The sequence below is a fragment of the Nesoenas mayeri genome (genome assembly GCF_963082525.1).
Source record: "Nesoenas mayeri genome assembly, chromosome: 1".
Lineage (NCBI taxonomy): Eukaryota > Metazoa > Chordata > Aves > Columbiformes > Columbidae > Nesoenas > Nesoenas mayeri.
Window position 1 is genome coordinate 195,892,921 of NC_137541.1, and position 25,856 is coordinate 195,918,776.

General features: G+C 37.7%; 1 protein-coding gene across 1 annotated transcript in view; it reads right to left on the bottom strand.

Annotated features, from left to right (window-relative positions):
- The window catches only part of DDX10 (DEAD-box helicase 10), a gene marked incomplete at its 5' end in the record, with an annotated part of 178,735 nt that overhangs the window by 140,057 nt on the left and 12,822 nt on the right, over positions 1 to 25,856 (bottom strand). The window contains 4 exons of the mRNA XM_080364108.1: positions 1,274 to 1,361; positions 8,317 to 8,418; positions 23,473 to 23,557; positions 25,128 to 25,290. Of these exons, the coding sequence (XP_080220234.1) occupies positions 1,274 to 1,361; positions 8,317 to 8,418; positions 23,473 to 23,557; positions 25,128 to 25,290 (438 nt within the window). The remainder of the gene's footprint in view (positions 1 to 1,273; positions 1,362 to 8,316; positions 8,419 to 23,472; positions 23,558 to 25,127; positions 25,291 to 25,856) is intronic.

Sequence of the window (25,856 nt, forward strand, 5' to 3'; positions counted from 1 at the left end):
TATTATTATTATTGTTTCAATAAGTTCTGTACCAGCTCCGCAAGAAAAGTCCTCTCAAGAAGAACTAACAATTTACCTATCCCCTTCAATCAAAAGGGTTACTGAACTGAAAACAGTACACAGCCCTACTTCCCATTGTGCTACCAAGGATACATCATGAAAAAAGACATATTTGTACTGATTTAACAGCCTTATGCTTTACAGAATCACAGAATAGTTGAAGTTGAAGGGAAACTCTGGAGATCATCTAGTCCAAACCCCTGCTTAAAGGAAGGTCAACCAGAGCAGGCTGCTCAGGAACGTGCCCAGATTTAATATCCAACAACAGAGACTGCACAACCTCTCTGTGCAACCTGTTCCAGTCAGTGTTCAACCACCCTCACGATAAAAGATTTTTCTTGTCTCTTCTCCTGTCACTGGGCACCACTCAGAAGACTCTGGCTCCATCTAATTTACACTTCTTTCCTAATACAGGAGATACACTCCAAGTGCTCAATCATCTTTGGGGTTGGTTCTTCATTGGTCTTGCCTCTAGTAGGTTCTTATGGACATGGTTTAGTGCTAGAGTTATGTTATGGTTGGACTTGATGATCCTGAGGGTCTCTTCCAACCAAAACAATTCTGTGATTCTGTGCCCATGATCAAGCTTTGCACTCCAGATGTGCCTCTCTACAGGGCTCAGTAGAGGGGAAGGGAAAGATCACCTCCCTTGACCTGTGAGCAATGCTCTGCCTGATGCCACCCAGTGGCCTTCTTTGCTGCAAAGGCACATTGTTGGCTCATGTTCAGCCTGTTGTCCGTTAGGACAACCTGCTGCCCCAGGTCCTTTTCTGCAAAGTTGCCTTCCAGCTATTTGGTCCCAGCCTGTACTAGTGTATGGGGTTACTTCTCCCCATGTTCAGGTATCAAACAGTTGGAAAAGCCTCAAACAAAACAGTAAAGAACCCTCAAACAGCTAAGATGTAGTGACTACTAAATCAATAATTACTTTCATACCCAAGACTCTAAAATAAGTGTGTCCTCACCTATGCCAACACTTTGGCATGGCAGCAGTAGATCAGGTGGCTCTTCAGGCATTCAGGTCAAGAGCCCACATCAACTCACAGGCAAACTCACCACCAACTGCTAAACATGATTATTGTTTCCACTGATGCCACGCTTTAAAGCTTAAAAATCAGAACAATTTAGCAGTTCCAAACACTGCTGCTAGGGTATATATGAGTAGGTCAGTTATTCCAGTAGCAGTTCTATTCAAGTGCCGTAGATGACTTACCCTTTGAGCTTTGTCTTTTAACTCCTGATCTTGAGCTAAGAAAGCTTGCAACCTCTTTTGGATGTCCGTAAGTTTTTCAGGGTTAATCCTAATTAAAAATAATAATAATAAAATAAAATTATCTTTACTTATTAGAACATGCAAAAATAAGCACCTATTAAGTTTTCAGGAGTACCTTCATGTCTTTTGCATTGATTTAATATGCCTAAGGGTCTTACCACTCTGAAACACCTTAAAATGGAGCCATATTGAGGATGAAGCATACACTCCTCAAACATATAATACAGATAATATAGAAAGACAAATAGAAGCTCAGACTTTTTATCCAGAGACAATTTTCAGTGAAGATGACAGAAATTCTTTCAAAGCAAAGCCAAAATCAGTAGTAAAGAGCTTCTTGAATTTATAAAAATGCTATTAAAAATATAGAAGAAGTATAATGAATCACAGTACTACTTTATACTGAGATAGCAGTCTTCATAAGCATTTTTGAAAGCTTAAATAAGATCCAATGCCCTGGGAACAGCAAAATTTAAGAACTTCTTTCTTACAGCCGGATGAGCAAAAATAAAGGACATTGGGAACAAACAGATTTGAAAGCTCCTCAAGATACTGATCAGGTGAATAAAAAACAGTGACTGTCTTATAGAAAATGCCACTAAACCTAGTAAGAAGGTATGCAAGTCCTCTCCCAGACTCTAGATTTTTGTACTTATTCCAGTGATACCTACACTATTCCAGGTGTATTTGCCCAGATCTTTTCTTACCTACTTCTGGGTTTGATCTGCTAGTCCCACACAAGTGTATCTCACAACCTACCAAACATGGTAGGAGGTTATCTCTCAAGTAGAGGTCAAATGGGATGCACAAGTACCAGATTTCTTAATCTGGTTCTAGCTGCTGTGTGCCATGTCACCCCATACTGTACAACAAAACACAGCCTTTGCTAAAGGAAGTCAAGAAAAAAAGAAGAATCAAAGGCAGGGCTCTTCACATAGCAGTAAGTCAGTCTAAAAAACATGACTGATTAAAATATTAGGCAGGAAACATTTTTACAGACATTTTTTGTAATATAAACCATGATGATCATCTATTATTCTTAATAAATATAAAAGCAGCAATTAAGCAAGGGGTTGGAGGGTATTAAGGAATAATTTCTAAAGGCATTGAGCTTTATTCTCTCACTGCTGCAATTTCTTATCTCTGCCAGATACAGTCAGTACAAAACTCTAGTGCACACAAAAGCTATTTAGCTGCAGTTTTAGTGAAAGATCAAAAAGCTGAGTTTCAGTTTCAAGACAGCGCGTAATTTGCTTGGAAAGTGTAAAGACATAAGAAAGAAAAGAGGAGGCATGAAAAATTCAGTGGGGAACAAACTGACCAGCAATTCTTTGAAATGCAATGCAGGATTGAATGCATACAGGATACCAAGACAGAAAAAGTAAATAGAGAGAAGGCTCTTCCAGATTTTATTCTATAAAACAAGGTTGAGAAGGTGACAATGAAATTATTTATGATCCAAACAATGAAAAAATGGTAGAACAGCAAAATAAAAGCAGTGGCTTGCTTAATACCAAATTGTATTAGAAGATAAAAACACAAAGTATAACAGTTCACTGCAGAGGAAAGACCAGAGGAAGAGCAACATGTTTACAATGACATGAAACTCAAGAACAAAGTTTGAAGTAGAACTAAAGTATAAAAATAGCACAAATACACTGGGATAATATAAGATTTACAAGCACAAAATGAGATACAAAAAGTAAAGAAGGGAGAGCAGGAACAAAGAAAAAAAATTAATATGAACACCAGTAGTACGACATCTCAGAGACGTGTTGGATTGCTGTTACGTTATAGGAAAGCTACTGAGACATGACATCAAGGCACTCAAAAGAGCCAGTGCCTTTTTTCCCTTGTCTTCACTCAAAGTGGCAGCTGCAATCACACAACTATTTTAACAACAGCTACAGCAGAGTCCAAGCTCACATGAGAATTGCAATCACGAGATAACAGCTACCTAGATAAATCAGCTGAGTCAAAAGAAATTTGCTCCCTAGCAACTAGAGAGAAAGTCAAAGCCCTTTTGAGTCATAGTTGTATCTATCTAGGATGAGAGGAAATGGCCTGAAGTTCTGCCAAGAGAGGTTCAGATTAGGAAAAATGTGTTCATGGAAGAGGTTGTCAGGCACTCAAGGAGGCTGCCCAGGGAAGTGGTTGAGTCACCATTCCTGGAGGTGTTTAAAAAAAAACGTGTAGGTGACACTCTTAGGGACATGGTTTAGTGCCAGAGTTAAGTTAATGGTTGGACTCTATGATCTTGAGGGTCTCTTTGAACCAAAATGATTCTACGATTTTGTTCTTGAGAATTTATCCAAGATGGATAAAAACGTATGAGACAGGGTAGGTAAACACAGTGCTCGTCTTCAAAAGGGGCAAAAAAGGGAACAAATTAAATTATTAACTTTTTTCTTGATACTGAAAAACAATTTTTAACACGTAGAGAAAGTAAGCAAGCATACAATGGCCAAAATAGCTTAGTCAGAAGCAAAACACAACTAATCAGTTTGATTATCCTTCAAAGCAGGATTGGCAAGCTTTAAGAATAGGAAAGAAATGGGAGGTACCCTATCTGACATCAGCAAAGCATCTTGCAGTTGCACATTTTCATAAGTTTGGGAAACGTTCTACATTAAATCTTCAAGTAAATGCAAAACTGGCCTTGGAGCTGCACTCAGAGTAGTTTGGGACCAACAACTATTCACTGTTGTCACTGTCAACTTCAAAATGCAAAACCAAGTTCCAATTCTTACCTGGGCCCACTTTACTCATTATTTTCATTACTATTGTGGGAATAAGATTCATTGTTTATGGGAGACAATACATCCTTGGGGCTCTAAGCATAATGGAGAATAATCTCGGAGAAGATATAACAACATTTTGTTGACTGCACATAAATTTTAGTTTGAGTGATTTTGTTGAAATTTGCAAGAAAAGAGTTTGAAAAAGTCAAAAAACACCAGATAAAAGCATGGCAGGATAACATGGTGTAAACCTAAGCAATGTCAACCAAGAATTTGGTGCCTTGATCACATTTTGAGGTTATGTGCTTTTAATGAATGAGTAAATCTGCAACACAGCAGAGCCACAATATTGGATTTTCTCATCTCCAACACTGTGTCATGATTACCACTCACTGTCGTCTCCATCTCGTGCTGGGAATCCAAAAATAAGGAAGCTGCCCATTGTTAAATTGGGATTTAGTTTTAATGGGTTTGCAAGTTATTTCTTTCTGAACAAATAAAATTCTACAATAATTACATGCATGTGACTATTTGGAGAGAGAAACAAATCTTATATCTAAACACTTAAACGAATTATCATAATTTATAAACTTGCCTAAGCAGCTTAGAACCAGTGAGCTAGAACCAACTATGCAAAGACTAGAAGAGGATTTTATGACATTGTTTGTGATTCTTATTCTGTGAGTAAAAATCTCACATTTAAGGAGCAGTATAACTTTTTGAAACTGTTGTTTTGTCTAGCAGTTGTATAAATTGACTGTGCCGTGATATAAATATGAAATCAGCTTGCTTGGTCTTACAAACTGATCAGACAGCAATCTCCAAATTCCCTGCTCGATGCTCTCTGCTTTTCTCTCATTCCCATTTTTAACACCACTGCTTTAACTAGATATTCTTCCCCATCCTCTCCAAAGCAGAATTCAAACAAAAAATCTCAACAACCATCAAAAAGACTGTGCTGCAGCAACACAGTTTCCACATTCCCCCCAGCTTCCAAGCAGCAGCAGGTTTTGCTCTGTGCCCTCAGCCCAAAGGTGGCTCCTTGGGGTTCCAGGGGATGCCCTGGGAGGCTGGAGGGAGGAGGAGGAGGAGCGGGGAGCCCAGGAAGGCTCCTCAGGGCTGCCAGCATCACACCAGCACACCACAGACCAGCAGGTACCCAGCGTCACACCAGCACATCACAGACCAGCAGGTACCCACGCTGCTCAGTGACACCAGTGAATTGTCCTACAGTAACCATGGTCACTGGAAGGCAGCAACTCTTGATGGATTCCCTAGTATTAATATTACTGTCATGTGAAATAAATTACCAAGTATTCTCCACTGTTTTCTTGGTTTTGTTTTCTTCAAGAACCACATTTTTGCCATAATATTAAAGCAAGCAATATTACATTGAGAGTATCTATCTACTTGCATTTCCTTTGGTAAAACTTTGTAGATACAGAATTGTTATGAGAACCCCTTAGGAAGCAGCTCTTATCTTGTTACTCAACAAAACTGGATGCCATGAAGTAGTCTCAAGGTATTATCAAAAATATTTTCAGTTTGTAGCCTGCACCTAAAACTTTGAAATTATAGACTCCTTATAAACATGTTATACCTTCAGAATAGCTTTTTCCCACATTTGAATGTTCTAAAATACAAAATTTGTTATTGCATACTTTGCATTTTCTCTTGCTGTGTTTGAACAATGAAAAAGAGATGTATTGTTAAAAGCACTACCTGTAAATTGGCAGCTTGTGCTGATTAGCAAGGAAAGGCACACTAACAGGCTCTACAGGGAGCTTCGGTTTAAAACTGAAAATTAGGAAAATAGCCCACCAAACGCTGGCCTTTTGAATAGAGATTCAGGAAAAGAAAACAGTTTTTCCCCCCTCTCTCTGCTTTCAAATTATGGAACTGTTTTAAAAGCTCTGTCTAAATGAAATAAATGTTAAGAGGTCTTTTTAAGTCAGAAAATACAAAACAAGGAAAGAAACAGAAAACCAGTTCTTGTGATCCCCACCCAAGACAACAGGTTCACAAGCACAGCAAAACACACACTTTTAATGACAGTGATGTTTTCAAAATGAAAAGCTTTCAGAATGGATTTGAGAAGTTTGAAGAGTTAGACTCTGTGGGCAGAAAGCAATGTTCATTACTTTCTACCTCACAAGTTAAAGCAATTCTTGAGAATCTATAATTAGGCAAATACGCACAAACATCACGAGAAGACTTCAATAGAAGACCTGGTACATGATCCATGGGTTGATGGAACTTCTTTAATAATTTATCAACTGCCAAAACACACCAGGGCTGTATAAATTGGGAAGCCAGCTAGAAGTAAACAACCTAAGAAAATCTGTAGTTAAAAACTTTTAGGATTAAACTGTTTTGCAATCCATAAATAATTACAATAATTTTGTCAAGGATTTTAGTTAGTCTCTTAGAAGTACTATGCTAAACCATTTAAGACTGAACCACACTAGGTAGACAAGTTCTAAGTTAAAGCATTCCCCTTAAGATCTTACAAATACCAATATGGTATATTTTGCAGATTGAACAACAGGTTCTCAGGGTAGACTATTAACATATCTTACCAATCAAAAGACCCAACTTTGCTTATAATGACTCCAGTTAAAAATGTTACACAAGTGGCTTTGTAAAATAATACATTTTGGGGTTAAAACAAAAATCTTATTAAAAAAACCCTTACTTTAATGCAACCTATTATTGAATTTACAATAGTAAAAGTTAATGACATGAAAAAGATTCTCATGTAGTAGATTTTAACAATGACAAGTCCTAAAGTATATGTTCATTTCTTAACTCAAGTTTTGACATAAACATATATAAGAAGTGTAACAAAAAGAACCGATAGCCATATAAGTAGTGGCAATTTCTTATCATCCTTTGTTACACTATAAATCAAAGAATACAGTACAGTTAATTTTGAGCAGATCTAGAAGTTTAAGCAATGCAGTAATAATAACCATTTAAAGTTTCATCCTGTTTTGATTTCTTCTGAAAAAATATTATCCCCAAACATTTCCTGCATACAGTTAATTATCTTCTTTGCTTAGAGATACGTATCTTCACCTTCCAACCACAGCTTTTCAAAGTAAGAGATTCTTGGCCTTGCTCATACCCACTTGTACAGGAACTTACTTTTCTACCTTGCAACCCTCTGGCTTTATTCTAGCTCCACTCTATGATCTTTGGCACGGTGCAACCTGAACTATGGAAGTATTCAAAACGAAATCAGGTTCATACAATATTTTCTGGTTTGCTTTCAATTCTTCTTCCATATTTCCTTTACATTCTGTTTCCTTTTTTGATTTAGCATTAGACTGAATGCTCAAAGAACAACAAACTCCTTCCTACGTATAGCTGCTAATTAAAAAATTAGCACCAATTATTTTTAGTGGTGTACTTTTTTTTCTATTATTTTTACAGTTCAGGTTTGGGATTTTTTTGTCTTCCCTGCATGTTCATTACTCTGCATTTAATAGAAGTTAGAAATACAAGTGCTTTTTTATTTTTACATGGTATCACTATATGCATCTGCAACCCTTTCAAAATCAGTTCTCTTTTGTACAGATAACAGATTCTACAGGTCTACGCTGGAATACACACTCCAGTATGTAAAATAACCACTTAGCCATATCTTCTATTCCCTGTTCTTCAACTAACTGATTCAAAAAGATCATGACAAATCAGAGAAATAGTCTAGAACTAAAGAAAAGACAGCTAATGAAACGAGAATGATAAAAGGTATAAAAACATACAGGACAGATTAAAGAAACTATAATTGTTTAATCTGCAAAAGAAAAGAGAGAGATAGCATGATGATGTTCAATTACACAAAAAGTGGTTGCAAGAGAACAGTTAAGTTTCCATATATTCTTGGCACAGGACAAAAGAAATTTTTCACTTACAAGACTTATCAGACACTTGAAGAAAAAGCCTTAATGGCAGAAACTGCTGAGGACAGATGAGATCGCTTCAGGAAATTGTGAAGACATTCACTGGCAAGTTAGATAAGCACCTGATAAGAATGATTTATGCAGCTGATCCTGCCTTTGGGAAAGGGGGTGGAATAGGTAACCTCTCAAGGTCTTTACCTTCTACAACACTATAAAAACCTTCCGTGTTTGTCTGGCTCCAGGCAATTCAAGCACTCTACCAGGATTGTCACAGACTCATCAGACATTATTCCTGTAGAAAGAAGGCTGAATAACAGACAAGTCATTAGTCACTTACTTGATTTCACTGACAGGTACTTTCCTCTGTGCCAGCTGTTCCACCATGCCTTTTTCTTCTGAGGGAAGCAATACTAACAAAGCTTCACCACCTTCTTTGTATCTGAACAAGGGAAAAACACAAAAGAGAGCAGGCAAAAATTACATTTTTGTTGATGTTTTCAATAACCAATGAGAATATACATTTGCTTCCTTATAAGCAGTCTGAAGAGCAGACAAATATGCTCACTTTACAAAGGGAAAAGGCAAAGCAGTTAAGGCACTTGCCAACATCTCCACTTGAGCCAATTTCAAACCTACACCTAGAGCCCTAAACATCTGGGACTAAGATGTTGATTTAGATCAGTTGATCTTTTCTTCTCTAGATTAGAAATACTTCTGTAGTAATCAAATGGCACTTGACCAAAGGTGACAATGCCACACCGACCTACCTACATTCATCCTTTACCAAGAGGTGATTCTCAATACCTGACAAGAACTGATTCTCCTTTGCACATCCTGCAAGCGAAAGAACATAAAAGCTGGGAAAGGGTAAGCGCCTTGATCCCAAACAACTCCTACTTGCACGTTCAATAAAGACTACTTTTCTAACAGGTCAGAGAGGCATCACTGAAAGAAAAGCATAAAAAGAGGAGTTCTCTGATTTATAGAAGCAGTTTTTAAGTATAAAAGGAAAAATACAATCAGACTGAATCCATAAGAACGTATCTAGTATTCACTCGTCAATGCTCTTAACAGCTATATCAAATGAAAGTGACTTGGTAATTACTCAAGATTGGGGAAAGAAATAAAAATTGTTCTATTTTATTCGTGAAGCATCTTCATGTTCACTTCCTTTTTGTAACAAAATATCAGTTCCTACTTTTGCCAAATTTATCAACTTGAGGACATTCATGGGAAGGAAAAAAATACTCAACAGCACTAGTAAACAAATAAGACAATGGTTTTAAGTCCTACTGAAGAAGTCACAATTATGAGTTAGTTTATCTGCACTAAGTCCATATCTATTTTAACACGGATATTATTTCTTCATTTGCATTTACAAATAGTTCTTAAAAGAACAGATTGATAGCAAAATATTGCATAGAGTCCTCCGCTACATAAAAATCACCAATTGAACTACATTTCAGAAATATGCCAAAATTGGACAGAATCCAATTCACAGTCAACGGATAAGAGCAACGTGTGGGATACAGCAAAATAAGAGAGTGGTAAGTTACTACAGAGCGCAGTTCTAACTGCCAAGAACTACTCACAGGGAAATCCCTACCCAGCAGCAGATTGTAAGTCCTTACATAAGCTCCTGTGACTACAAGCATACCACTTATTTGTAACAGAAAATACTCACTGTGTTGTTTTTCATGTGTCATTTTATATCAAATTATTTACTACTCTAACAGGCTTTGTTTCGATTCCTACTCTAGTCATATTTGTCTTTTTTTCATATGTTGGTAAAACTCTTCATCCATTTTAAGCATATCTGGTTTGTCCTTTCTGTTTTCTGTAAGAAAGTTCACTGTGTTCCTCAGTTGGAGGCGAGAGAGCTCAGAGGATGTTCACAGGCACACCAAACAAGAATCATACCATTAACTGATAAAAATCATTTCAGATGGAATGTAGGGAGCACACATTTCTCCAAGTATAAACAGTTATCACTTGGCAAAAACAGTACTGCAGATCTGTTTGAAAACCATAAACACTATCTGTCACAGCATAGTAAGCAATGCAAGTAGCAACTAAATCTGCAGTTACAACAGTCTGACAGCTTTTATTACAGCTCTCTGCTTTCATTTGGTGAATTTGAAATATCACAACAAAACGCTCTCGGATGCCTTTTTTTTTTTTCCCACTGCTATACATGATGGGTTTGGGGACTGACTTTTAAAGATAATTTTAAAACATTTATTAAATGTTTTCATCATTAGATTTCAATGCCTACATCCTAGATTTTGAAATTTTACATGGAAATCAACTTGATACAAAGAGGAGAGTAGCTGGCACACACAAACACTATGTATATTTACTGGTTATATATGCTTTGGTAAGTACCAAAACAAATGGTAAGACATTTGGACTTTGTGCCAAAAAAATACTACTTTAGGATTGTGGGTCAGGGAGAGATACTGCACAAAACCTTTATTTTAAGCTATTTAATTAGTAGACATAAAATGTTCTTAACGCAGAAATATCAGCCTGTAGAATTTCTCTAAAAAGGAGTTCTAAAGCAACCTACATGCTTGGTTGAAGGCAATTTATTATCTTTACCAACAGCACAGAAGGAAATAAGTGACTGCTGACCAAACATCCCATGAATGTTCGGGCCCTTTACATAATAATAAAGGTTGAGAATGACTTGCGTACACAGACCAAGTGCACTCTGGAAGAAAACTCTATATATTTTAACCCAGACAAATTCCATATGATATTTCCACAAAGTGGGTGCATGTCAAACACTATCACTGCTTGAACAAGCAATGAAATCCTGGAAAGCCACTGAACCTTAGAGAACTTTGCATTTTATGGCAAAAATTGATGATCACAGTCCCAAGGCAGCTAATTTTTCATCAAAAGAACCTGATCTCTCAGAGCACTGTTGGAAAGAAGGATGAAAATGTTCTCTTTTATCTACCCAAAGCTTGTATCAGACAGGAAGACAGAGATAATACTGCTGCCAATACTAGAGTCACCAATTTAGAGCACAGAATAACACACAGCTCTGCTCTTCTCCTCAAAACAGATGCTACGAAAGGAAAGAATTCCAAAAAGAGCTATAAGAATGATCCAATACCTGGAAAGAATGTCTGTTTAGTCTCTTAACAAGAATCTTCCTCATTTGTCAAGAAGACAAAAAGAAGTCTTGATCACACTATATAAACACCCACAAAGGATAATTTTTGCAGATTCCTTAAATTTAGTCAAAGGCATGAAATTATTTCTGTAGTTTTGTTGCTTCTGGCATTTCTTATCCTGGAATGCCTGACTTCACATTCTTAAATTGTTGCTTTATTGTATTTATTTTATTCAGTGTCCAAAGCACTACGAAAGACCAGTGCCACACAAATAGTGGAAGAAATACCCAACATGGATTAAAGAGTGCAGATATGCTCTCTGCAAGCCACAAACCCAAACTCTGGAATGACACAGTACCAGAAATATCATTTTGCATTAGATTTGCTTTTATAGCTTTTCCTCAGTACCCACGAGGTCACCCTCAAAGTAGGATGCAGGATCAGATAAATCTTCAATGTGACCCTTGAAAGGTGTTCTTGTGTTATCAGTGCTAAACACATTTGTGGCAGATGCACTTGATGGCCCTTAACTGAACCAGCAGCAGTCTGGCCCTGGCTCCAGAGGAGGTAAAGGCCTGAGCTGCAGCCGGGCCATGAACTCCTTTTGGGAAACACACAAGGCAACAGAACAGCACGTTGAACCTCAAGAAGTTGTGGGTGCAAGGAGTCTGGTGCAGACCTTTCCCATTGCACACAATGTGACTACGAGCAAACCAATTCATTCCATAAATGTGACCTCTTGGGAGAGCTCCTGAGAGCACTCTCTGCTAGACAGGCATGGCTGTAGGACAGTGGTGGTCTACTCATCATAGATCACTGGATCAGCCCAGTTTAAGTTTCATATCAATAGTTTAATTCTATTTAAAGCGTACTTATTTAAGCTAATCACTTAGAATTATAAAGTTGTGTGATTTCTCATATGCTGTCTGCTTTGAATTACTTAACAGCTAAATCTGCTGAAACCTTTAACAGTATGTTGTAAAGTTCCATTGATATTTACCGAACTTCAGTAAAACAATCAACTTCAGTAAAACAAAGCGGCTAACACCTGCAAGATAAGGCCTGTTTTGTACCTTACTGAGCAAAACAGGACTCATTCAGACAGAACAACACTTTCAAGTCCAACACGAAGCAGCTTCGGACTATCAACAGTGTCTGCAGCTAAACGAAACAAGGGCCTGTCTGAAGACAGTGAAAGAGTCCAGTATGAAGCAAGAAGACCCCAGACTCACATATTACTATTGGACTGAATCATCGCATAAGGGCCAGGTAAATAGTCTGTAAGGGTATAATTACCCAGGGAATTCTGTGCTTGGCTCAGCACCTCTGCAAAGGCACCCAGCTGGAGCCGACCCTGCTGCTGTACCGCTCCATTAAATTACTTATTTCTATGAGCTTTGACGCCTGAGAGCTTGCTTCAAGAGACACAGGATCCCATTCTTGTTGCCAATGAACTTCAACACCTGAGAGCTTGCTCTGACAGACCTGGGATTCAGGTTTGATAGCGACCTAGCACCAGACCCCAAAAGGGAAGGGAAGGAGGTGGAGAAGCAGAATGATGAAACTTTGAAATCCTAGCCAAGCGATATAAAGAATCAGGCACGCACACATAATTCTTTGGCCATAAATACATATAATCCCTTATCTGTTTTCCCTTTACCCTTTATGTCTCTTAGACATGAACCACTGACCAAGTCTGGGACTAGGTTTGGATCCTGTCACCTGGACTCCTCTCTGAGGAGGAGTTTAGAAAGCAAGAGGGTCCATTCTGAACCTCGTGACAACGGGAGGGCCTCCCTCTGCCCTTCTGCATCTCCTGTTCCTACAGAAATCACCCTAAAACAACTCTCACACAATTCTGCTTGGCGTATTTCCTCCATGTAGTAAGACAGTGAACCTTGCCAGACTCTGTTAAGTTGCACTTTTCTTTAAAAGTGATCTAAAAATTGCTTTGAAGCAAGCAGGACTCTAAATCGCCCATCCACGACATTATATGCTGAGTCAGTTATCTTTTCAGAAACTACAAAGTCAGGAGATGTAATTCTAAAGGCACTTTTCATAGATCATTCACAAAAAAGAAAACAAGCATTACATTTGGTATCTATAGACAAAAAACTAATTCAATGTTCACATTAAGTCTTGCAAAGCCTTTACACAAAGAAAACAGTACTATAGCTAACTAAAGAAACAATCACATAACAAAGGACCAAGAAGAGACAAAGGTTTCCAAACACCTATACTTTCTCAATTTTTGGCAATTATTAAGAAAAAAAAAAAAAGCAACATTAAAAATATTTCTTAGAGCTGATGCCTTCAGAAATTCAAAGTGACTTAAAAATATCTGGTAACTATTGGTGCAGTGTATATCTTTTTGCTTACCTACTTTGGAAACATTCAGCCTTTTAAATGCCAATATTTTAAACATACTTGAAGGTAGGGAGGAACAGTTTTGCCCATTTTTATATTGTGTGATTTAATTAACTAAAACAGACAGTTTAATATTAATGTTGTTCTTCAGAGCTGAATATGAAATCATTACAGAATTGAGAAAGCTCAAAACCAAATGAACTTAAGTACCATCTGGGAAGGTTTGTATCTCTTCCACGTCTCCAGAGGCTGTTTAGTAAAAGAAAGCAAAAGGCAAGCCTACAAAAAAAGCAGTTTATTTGGGCAGAATATTATCTTATTTCTCAAGAAAGAAAATAACTTAGTAATGTGCTAATAAGAAAGTCATGGTCTTAAAGATAACCTCTAAAAGTGAGGTTGCAGTGGAAAATTTAAGTTTTCAAACGTGTTTTCTCTGTGTCTGTCAAAATAACAGCTTCTATATTGGCAGACTCACAAAAGCACAAGCTACTGAAAATTGGCATAAACAATAAAGAATAGAACACTTAGATCTTCTGCTCAAAACTTGTTTCCATTACGATGCCTACAACATGGGAGAAAAGAACACCACTCAGTATCCTAAGGGAATAAACTTCTCCATTTAAGGAACTAAAAGAAGATTTCTGTAATTATCTCCAGTAGATAGATAAAACCTTTAAACCTTTACAGATGATAAAGCAGCAAAGAGTCAACCTCAGCTACTGAAACTCTTTAGCAGGAGGACTAATTCTTCTGCAAATGAGAAGACATTAAGAGAAGTTCTCCCCATTCTTGCTGACTGCAGCCTTCAAGTTGTCCATAGTCACTAAAACAAAACATCTGTTCTAAAAGGCTAATTCACTCTAGTGATTTATTATTCATTAAGTATGCACCTCAATGGTGCTGGAGAAAAGTAAATTAAAAACCTCAAAGTAATCAAACTTCCTTGGATTGCGTAGTAATTGATGACATTACTTATCTTGTCATCTCCTCAAGGTGATCAAGAGACGAGAGCAGAGACTCATCTTTGTATTGCAATTTTAACAGCCTATTAGGATACCAGATACAATTCATTCCCATTCTATGGAAAATTGCATCCTACTTGCAGAAAGTCTTTGGAAAAGAAAAATTCACATACCTGTAGTTCATATCTGTCTTATTTTCTAGAGTGTATTGGCTTCAATGCCTATCAAAAAGGCAAGGAACTTCTCTGAAATTCAGTCTTGACTTACAAGCAAGGAAGCTGTGACAAATCATCATTAGCACTATAAAGCAGAGGGTAGGAATGATATATTTACACTGACTGCAGATGAGGAAAAGGATGTCTATAATCAAGGGCAAGCACCAAAGGCTGGACAAGAAGGAAATGTGATAAATTGCTTAGGGCACTGTGCTACTGGCTAATTAGAAGCAGAGAAAAACAGTTTAAAATGTCAAGAGCATCATTTCCCTAGCAAAGAAACACAAAGAGTTGCCATATAGTTTCCATTTCATGCTAAATAAATAAATAAAAACACTAAAATCAAGAGGACAGTTCATTCACCATGACAGAATCTATCTTAAACTTCTGCTAAAAATCACTCTGAGCTGACAGCTGGGATCGAGCATGAAGGAACAAACAGCATGCAGAAAATTCACTGAGGAAAGGATGAGAAAAACATTCTCTTCCTGCAGGCCAAATAGGCACTCACCTTTTGCTAATCCTAACCCATCTTAACCTGTCCTTGATCAGATCCAGCCAAAGGCCGCACACACCTCTAGCCAATACTACTAAAGTAAACAATATTACCATTATCACAAAGGCAACAGGTGAAAACGTCCTGTGGTTATCAATCAATTCCACCTTGCCATGCAGCTGCAGTTGCGCTTGTTCTAACTACACTCCAAGTAACTGTACATCCTCGCCACAACCATAGTAACATATACTTCAGTCCAATGCACCGTATTTTAATTGTCAGTGACATCTGAGTTGCAGTGAGACCACAATAAAATAGGAATGGGAACCAACTGATCAGTGGTCATCAGGCACCACTGTTCTGCTGTAGGGCAGTCATCCAGTAGGGAAAAAAAAATGATGGGCAAGCAATAGAGAGAACTGTAAGGACAGCTTGAGTGGATAGGCAGACCTTACTGGGAATGCTATACAGGCTGGCTTGCACAGATGTACTGCAACATATTTCCCTAACGTTTGTATTTCAGAAGATATAAGTTGATGCCAAATTTTGAGAGAGTTAAAGGCAGTATTTCTGCTTTGTTTGGCAAGAAAACAAATAATCTATTTTAAAAACTGGCAAAGGAGAAAATGGAGATGTTGAGATAATCGTACAATTTGGGGGAAGAGGGTTGCACATATAAAGATAACTTGCATTACAGTTTCCTGATTTGGAATATTTCCCTTTACAGAAAAGTCAATGTAAAGGAGGTGATAAAGTTTTTGGACACATATGAAGATGGAAGGAACCATAAGGGTATAATTTTATGTTTTGGAGGTCACACTTCTACCCCCATATTAAAATAATGTGTTTTGCAGGTTTTTTTAATCTGTAACTTAAGTGGGACTTTACCAAGTTGACTTGATTAAAGATCTAATTTTAACCTAACTGGGCCAGGATGGATAGTATCAGCAAATGTTGTCATCTTTTCTGTCAAAAGACGTAGAAGGAAGTAAGTTATCACTCCAAAACTTGTGAGCTTAAATCAAAGCCCACTCCTAAAAAGTCTTGCATTCCAAGCCAAAAAGCCACCTTCAGATACACTGGTATTGCAGAAACCCTTCACAGCAGAGCCCTTCAGAGAAAGGAAATCAGGCATCAGGGAAGCCAAATCAACTTCTCAACTGTCTCTTGCTCATCCTGATTAAACTTGACCTACCAGAAGTAAGCAGAAGACCTCTTTCCTTAAAACATTAAGGTCAATAATTTAAGCATTTGGAATAACATCAAAATCAAGCCCACTAAATTTGCCTGGTTTTGCAAGTGCATTTTGATACGTTACAATTATGTATTTTCACTCTTCTTCTGCTGGCCCCTTTGTTCATCATAGATGGTTGCAAACTATTAATACAAAAGTATTTAATAGTTACTTTCACTGAAAAGCCAAATTATCCACCATGTAAAGGTGATCATTCATTCACTGTGCACCATTCACACCCTTCCCAGAATATAAATATTCTGGAGCACTTATTTGGCAACAATAATGTTCTTTAAATCTTTGCATACTATTTTAGTTGCCATAAAGAATCCAGAACAAGGCAATTCCATCATATGGAATAACTGACAAGCAAAATTCAAAAATCAGCACAGATCCTTGCTTCTAGAGCAAAGATTTACCCTTGCATGAACTCAGTATGCCAGTGAAATCATACAGGTATTTGTTAATGCACATGGTATTGCAGCTGAGAACTGACGATGATGAACAAAATATGCCCAGCATAGTACAGTTCTTCATCTGTTGTAAGAAGTACTTGAAAAGAGAGAATCATCTGAGTATGCAGATACAAGGTATTTCAATTGGGTCCATCTGTTTGAAACACTCTGTATACACCTAGCTCCCAAAACCTATCTTTTAAAATTATTTTCAATTCCTTGATAAAATCAACTACAATAGTGAATGAAAAAGCATTTCAATGATGCACACATGTGTCTGTGTTGCACTTTTTATGTAAAGGAACAATATAAGTCGACCATAAAAATATAAACTAAAAACATCAAAATGGACAGTTTTATTCTGAAAAATACCTATTTCAGTCTGATACACATATGAATAAATCTGTTCACCCACACACTATCCTTCAACAAAGAGAAACTAATATCCATATCTACCTCTAAGGCCTTCCACAGAAATACAGTAATTCATAATTTTTTTTAAAATTCATCTATTAAACATGATTTTATAAGCTACCGTTTTTAAACATATTTCTTAAACAAAGTAACAGCTTTAGGTCGCTCATACTGGGCTCAATTCAGGCAAACCTTTGTTTCCAATTATACTACTTTACGGGTCTTCTGACATGATGAGGACTGGTGAAATGTAAGCTTTAAACCAAGAAAACATTATTTCTCCGAGCTCAGGAGCAAGATGAGTTTTATCTGCTGTTTATCATACCTTCTGCACTGCTGAGTTTCTTCCCTAATGTGGTCATTTGTTATTCTATTTTTTTAAGTGACAAACGAGCACAGAAAACAAATGCATGTAATATGGGAATTTCTATCCCATCTACCTGATCAATGGTCCCTTTTTGTAATAGATATTTTTCTTTAAAACAACGAATCTTTAACGAGAGATCTGTGCGCACTGCTAACTGAAATGTGCATATACAGCAAGTCCTGCTCAAGCAGCACAACACAAATGAGAACAGATCAGAACATGCTTGCCAGGGAGAAGAGCTCTTCTGCCCCACGGGTTCTCAACAGCCCAACCTAGAATCACAGAATGTCCTGAGTTGGAAGGGATCCACAAGGTTCATCAAGTGCAACTCCTGTCCCTGCACAGGACAACCCCACAGTTCACACCATGTGTCTGAGGGTGTTGTCCAGTCTCTTCTTGAACACTGTCAGGCTTGGGGCTGTGACACCTCCCTGGGGAGCCTGTTCCAGTGCTCCACCACCCTCTGGGGGAAGAACCTTTTCCTAATGTCCAACCTAAACCTCCCCTGGCACATCTTCCTGCCATTCCCTTGGGTTCTGTCATTGGTCACTACAGAGAAGAGTTTGGCGCCTGCCCCTCCTCCTCCCCTTGTGAGGAAGCTGTAGACCACAATGAGGTCTCCCCTCAGTCTCCTCTTCTCCAGGCTGAACAAACCAAGTGACTTTAGCTGCTCCTCATACAGCTTCCCCTCCAAACCAGCCACCAACTTCATGTCCCTCTTGTAGACACTCTCCAGTAACTTTATATCCTTCTTATCCTGTGGCGCCCAGAACTGCACACAGTGCTCCAGGTGAGGCTGCACCATCCCACGGAGCATTTAAAACAACAAAAAGTGAACTGGCTTCATTTTTTGTATTGGTTTTACCTGACTTCTAATGCTTTTTTCACTCCTGTTTCTCCATTGCATAGACCTTAGTTCAGTATCCCAAAAAAATTATCAATAAATATTGCTATGAAGTCAGAGATTGCTTAGGGGTTTGTTTATTTTGGGATTTGTTTTGTCTTCCTCCGACCATTTAATATCCTTTTCCTTCTCCTGTCTGGACAGCAGCCCATTTATATCTATTGCCAAATTCCAAGAACCATGCAACTGCATTTTATTCATACCACAAAACCATAATCCCTTTCATTCAGTCGTAATGTCTGGGTGTCCTCATTTGCCAGACACTTAGTCACAAGAAATAATGGACAAGAACAGGCAGTGGCTCTCCAGCCTCCTCCTGCTCGTCTCAGAACACACTGAATTCAAAAGGCTTTGGGAAGCCGTGGGGTCCTCCAGCCCACGCTGTAAGCAATGCATTTTCCACAGCAGCTGTGTCCACTCCGCTGCACTAAAATACATGAGCTTATTTATTTTTTATTACAGCTTAGAGGATAGCTTCATGTCAGTAGGTAATAACCTTAGCCACTTAATATTTCATTTCATTCGTTCATTCACACCTGGCCATTACGAAGGGAATTCTAATGGATAACACAGTGCCAGTCAGCACACCTGCAGCATCGCAGCCCACTGCAGGAATGTAGCTAGAGTACAGTGTTTCGTTTTAAAGAATTTAATAATGTGAACTGCAAATTAAATATGTGGTGTCAACAATTTCTTGTGACCTCCACTAGCAGCTATTTTTACTTAGCTTGAGTTAGGATGATGATTTGACTGCAATATAATATGAGATGGTCTAAATACTGCATTTATTTTTAAAGAAACATCAGTAGAAGTGCTTCAATGGGTCTTCAATATGAAAAAACAAACAAGGAGCTGCCATCTTGTTTAGTCAGGACCTAAGGCATGTATCCCTGAGACATATTTCCTACTGGGAAAGAAAAAAAATATCAAGCTTCCACCACTGAAAAAGTTCCATTAAGTCACTCACATTTTTAAATGCGTTATTGCCATTCGCAAAGATTACTCTGAAGGCTTATTAGTCTTACTTTCACACACATAGTGTGTAATTACTTAAGGAGAGCCCCAGTGAGCGTGCTTCAAAGCATTTTACTTTATGACAGAAAAAGATACGACCTGCCCCTTTCACCTTTCCAAAATGTGATGTGTGTGTGTAACTCTGCAGTATTCACAAGGCATCAAAAAAACTACAGATCTTTTAAGTCTTTATTCATACTTCTTGGCTTTAATCATCACACCAGTCAGTACTAGAACGCTAGGGCAACAGAGTTTCCTGCTGTGGGAAGATGGACTTCTACTATTCCATTTATTTTCAGAATATAATTTACCAAAAGGAAAAAAGCATATGTAGAGCTAGACAGGACATCCATGCCTGCATGCACACTGTGGTTATATGACAACAACTAAATTACAGCTTCTTTCCTAAATCAGTTTAAGCACCTAAGCAGCCTTACCAACAAGCCTGGATTAAATACCATCACAAGTCTGAGCCTGAGTCAGACCCAAAGCCTATATAAAGTTCTGAACATACTACAGATAAAAACTGCAGAGCAAAAAGACTTAATCTGTTTAACATTCTGCTTGTCAGTTTCTTTAAAATAAAAACTCCTAATAGAAAAATCACTAAACTCAAGTTTTTAACAGCCACCTCCAAAGGAAAAAAAGAGAAAGAGTGGAAGGAAGAATATAATGCTAGGAAAGAAAGAAATTATATACTAAGATGTGCCAGGACACAGATACACCCAAAATACAAGAAATTTACACATGAATAGAAAGATAAAATAGATGTCAGTGTCTTTTCTACACATCAATGCAATCACGACTGAAAGAAAAACATGCCTATATATGCTTCTTTCATGCCATCCAATTTACAAATTATGTTCGGAAAAGCACTTGGGGAAAAAAGTGAGTAACAGTGTGCCTCAGAAATTATTATCTTCTGGTGTCCCCTAGTGGCACTGTAACTTGTTTCACAAAACTGATCAAAGAATATTCTCAATTGTAAGCTTCAGAGGCTATGGAACGGAAAGCATCAAAAGAAATTAAAAGTCAGGAAATCAGTTTCACAGACAATTGCTACAAGTAGCTCTTATTTACTTAGAATTTCTAAAACTAAAACCCACAAAAAAACCCGCTGTGATCTAGTATTTTAAACTACAGGCTTTGCTAAGAGATTGTGTGACAAAAATACAGCCAAAAATACTTATGGGCATGGCCATAATACTGTCAGTATTTTAGAAAGTCTGTTATTGAACTAGTTAAGACTTTAAAGAAATACTTTAAAATCTAGTTGGAAGAAATAATGTCCAATCACTCCAATCATAACATAAGTTTAAAAAAAAAAAAAAAAAAAAAAATCAAGATATGCCAATTCTACCCCAAAGTAAAAGCATTACTGGAGAACACCCAAATTTTCTTGATCTTACTTTACCCAAAATCAAAAATGCAGGAGTTGCAATTTATTTTATTCAATATGATGAAATGCAAGTGAAATGCTACTCAGGGAACACAGTGGTCTTATCCACTTAAAAATCAATCACTATCTGTCATCTTAGATAAAGCTTTGCAAAACTGTAAAACAGATGGGGAAACACAGCCATGATTGTTTGTTAGAGGTTTTTCAGCCCTTTCCCCAAAATAATTTCTCTCTTGACTTTCATACTTACTTTTGTATCACAAAATAATTTGATTTCAAAAGTAAACAGTATTTGGCATCCCAGTTTTAATTACAGTTTAACGAAGTCTCTTAATTAGCTGAGATATTTAATTTAGCTCTCATTCCATGCAATTATAAACTCTCATAACGTATGAAAATTTGTAATTATCTCTAACCTCATTAATGAGGACTACTAAACCGCAGTTCAGTTCATTTTTATCAAGTTTCTAGCAGAAACATAAGCTTCTCACACAAACTGTAGCTATTGAAAACAAATGAAGCATCCTACTCATCACTTAAGAGTTCCCTGAGAAGTACATTCTCAATTATCCACACCTAAAGCTGCATTAGCATATTTATTTAGTGCACAGTATTTACTTAAAATGATTAGACAACTCTCTTGCTTTATTTTCAAACATTTATTTCATGCCATTAAGTTCATGGGATGAATCTCTTCCAAGGATTGCTTTAAGGACAAAGAGTGCCTGTATGTTTGTCCCAGATGAAAGCCCAGTGCAGGCAGAACTCTCCTTGATCTTTGTATCGGATTAAGAGACAGAAGATACCCACAAGGCTTTCCCTGCGGAAGGAATTTGCTTTCCATCTCAGTCACCACCACCAGCTCAAACAACTCGCTCAGGTGCACTCCCAATTTCAGCAAGGTCTGGCTGCCGAAAAATTCACATGAAAGGAAGAACACGACCGGACGGTGGAGGCACCGGCACAGCTCACAGCCCATGGGACAGACCCTCTGACCCCAGTTTCTGTCTGAATCTGTCCCTCAAGCTATCACAGAAGGTGGTGGTTAAGAGGCCACCAAAGGCCGACCCTTAAGGCTGTGAGGCCTTCATCAGCGTGACATTTTACTAAAAGCATTGTGGAAAAGGAGGGTTATTTGTCTTTATGTAGCTGCAGTCCCTCTCTAAACCTACTTAAAATCATTGGTCTCGGCACCTAATGGGAACAGGGATGAAGGGTGAGGATTGTAACCCAAGGGAGGCGCTTCACCTCAGTGACGCGGCTCAAGGAAAGCTCAACGGGCCTTCCAGAAACTACCAGTTCAACTGGGATAAACGTGTTGTTTTGCCTTCCACAATGACAGTATACCATAAAGATAACATTATAGGCCTTCTGTTGAAGCCACATAGGATTGAAAAAAAAAAAAGGGGGGGGGGAAAAAAAACCCTTAACCCCAGAATTCTAAGTCCATATGTTTTTCTCTCAATTGGGATGCATGAGATTTCATCTAGATTTTAACTTACTCAAATAGCTACATGTTTTATCTTTGTAAATATAACATTTGCTGATTTTGTTCGTGGTTCTTTCCAAAGGCATTTAAAAATTCATTACTCCCTTCTATTATAACAGGTAGATAGGAGAATGGAGGACTCAGAAAAGAATGGGGCAGAAATGTTACCAATTACAGTGTTAAACACAGCTAGAACTTCCACATTCTGAAAGAGGCCTGGAAGTACACACTCCTGTTACAGAATCACCAAAATTTAATGCCAGCTGATCCAGAAAAACACATTTCAAACTTCTATAGTGCAGAGAGCTGAAGTCCTATTCTATGAAACTGTTCTGTCATTAGGTTGACAGCTGCCTATATTGCAAACCATACTGCAAACAAATTAAATTATATACAAGATATAATGCCGGGTCTCGCATTTCATCCTTCAGATAATTGCATAAAGTTTTTGATCTACTTAATTATATGCAATAACAACTCCTGTTTCTCTTAAACATCTACTTCAGAGATCAACGACCAGGTTTCCAACAGTGTATCTGGGTAAATCCCATCATAAAGGCTTAGCCAGAAGAATTTTAACTAAAGCTATCCCTAAGAATATAATTCTACAAAAGGCTTATAAAAATAAAAATTTAACCTGCAATTAACATTACTTGATTCTTTCCTCCTCAAATTAAAATACAGAAGAAAATATTTCCATCCTTTTGAAGAGTCTTCAATGACACAAAGAAATTGGATTTCCACAGTCTAAAGCCTTATTTACCTATAAATGGCAGCGGCAAAACAAGCTTTTCCACCCACAAATATGCTTAACTCAGCCTTTGAGGTAATTTGGGCCTATTTTTTCTGTCTGCTGTAAGGAGTTTCTGACGCTCACTAGAAATGATTAAGTCAAATCACTACTCTTAAGCAATCAAAAGAGTCTTTTGGTGATAACAGCCCTTATTTCCAATCTGTATCTTGATGTTTTCAAGTGAGTATTTAGCCAATTACCTGTCCCTATAGTGATCTAGTTTTAAACAATAAAATATTACTGAAAAGTGAAAACAAACCTGGCTGTTCTTCCCACTCTGTGGATGTATGTGTTTGCATCTTCTGGACAATCAAACTGAATGACCCAGTTCACTGCTGGAAAATCTGTATAAAGGAAAAAAATATGTCAAAAATCTAAGCTCATGGTACTGAACATCCTCCTATTCAAGAGCAACATATTATTTAGGAGCATTAATTCCAATAAGAACCATCATTTAGACCAATTTACAGACTCTGGGTGCAACCTCTGAAATAAAAATAAAATTAATTGCATGTATTACCATATCATAAACAATCATCTCCTTCATCAAAGAAAGCTAAAATTAATAGCGTCTTCATTTTCTAAATTATGACAGTGCATTGAATGGAACATAATTTCACACTTGACAAGAACGGGCATGCTTTGTGTCACATAGATAATAAAACACCAGTTCATTTAATAACTAAATAACAATATCTGACCCCCTTTTCACCTACAGCATCAATATCCCACACCACCAGGGTCTGAAGTTAGCTGTGGCAAGACAGCACAACTTCTGCTGTCTGCATACAGAATTATAGTGCTTCTCAAAAGACAGGAGGAGGTGACCAGGCCTGACAAAGAAGTCAACACCGAATGTGAACGATAATACTTATAAGCTTTTTCAAACCGCTGCACTTCATAGGGCAGCAGCATGCTTTGCGTTGGAGTAAGTTGGTGTTAATTCCTCATTGTGTCTGTAGCTGCACCGTTTTCCACAATAACACCTACAATCTAAACCCAACCAACCCCACCTGCGTTAGATCCTCACTACCAAGATTTCAGCAGTGGAGGTGTGATACACAGTTTTCATTTCTGCCTTCAGTTTTTAGAGCACCTTCCTTCCTTTTGTAGCATAGATTGCTGTCTGAAAGAACGAGTAGACTCCTGAGAACAGTCTTGTGTCATATTTAAATGCCTCCAAGTACAAAAATAAAGTCCAAAGTAGTCACAGAAAATATAAAGAAGTAAGTCATAACTCAGCTGTAATGACCAGAGGAAATACATGTGCAAGCCAAAACAGGTCTTATAAATATTGTTGCTTTTCCCCCCTCATCTATTTTTCTGCCTCCTTCAGAATACAGTCCTATCACGCCATTCATAGTTCAGACATCAAAACTGCTTCAGGTTTTCATTTCCACATAGTACTAGGTTAGTCATTTTTCATATCCTTTGGAATAACCCACAGGATACAGGTACACCAGAAGCACTTAAATCTGCTGAAATCTTGCCTTAAGGCACATAGTAAGCAAATACATCACTATTTCTATTTTCTCTTGTTCCAGATATTTGCCATAGAACATGGCTGGAAAAACTAGATTGTCTACAGACTTCAATAAATAAACAAATGAATAAATAAAGGATAGCTTCCACTGACTACCTCACTAACAAATGCCATTACAAAACTAGAGACAACACAGGCCCTTCTGAGACAAAAATCAAAAATAAGCACAAATGAAGTGGGCCTCTTCAGTAAAGAAACAGCAGAGCTCTAAGATGCATATATTTTCTGAGATACCCTAATGAGCTCTTAAACAAACTATAGCTTCATTTCTTACAAATCACGTTGGTCTTCAGAGCATACTGTCACTTATAAAATCTCAATAGAGCTAGATCACCACTTCGTGAACAACTATTGCCTCTGTGGGTACATACCCAGGCCACGAGCTGCAATATCTGTAGCAAAAAGCACTGCTGCCTTTTTCCGAACAAAACAAGTGTAGACTTCCATTCTCTTCATCTGATGCTGCTTGCCATGGAGTGCCAGTACAGGAAGACCAGGCTGAAGCTTACAGAACACTCTGAATAGATACTGGACCTACCCAACAAATCAGGGAGACGAAAAAAAAAAAGTTACTATGCAACGTTAAACTTGTTAAGATCATATCCAGTATATAGCAACTGACTTAGCACATCAAATAACATACACTTTTCTCCATATCGGAGACAAGAGATGCTATTTTGAGACTCTGAAAGACAGGTAGGTACTAAAAGAAGAAATGAACTCTGGCACAAGACTGGCACAGCTTTTGGTTGCATTTCCTAAAAGGAACCGGAGCAGGTAACAGCAAGAACAACTTGGGACATGACTAGTTAGGTTGTATGCAGCGGATCGAAGTATCAAAGTCCACAGAAGCATCGCTGTTAGACAACACTGGCAGGGTGTAGTGTCTTCCACTTGCACTCAAAGCAGTCTGCACAGTCTTGGTTTACTATTCCAAGCTTCAACAGCTTCTCTTGTAAAAACAGTCTGTTTACTCTTACATACAGTACCACAATAAACTCTTACATATAGTACCACAATAAAGCATTATTTTATATCAGGCAGCTGTCTAATATTTTTTTAAAGAAAATAGTTACAGAAACTGCATAGGTTGCAGTAAC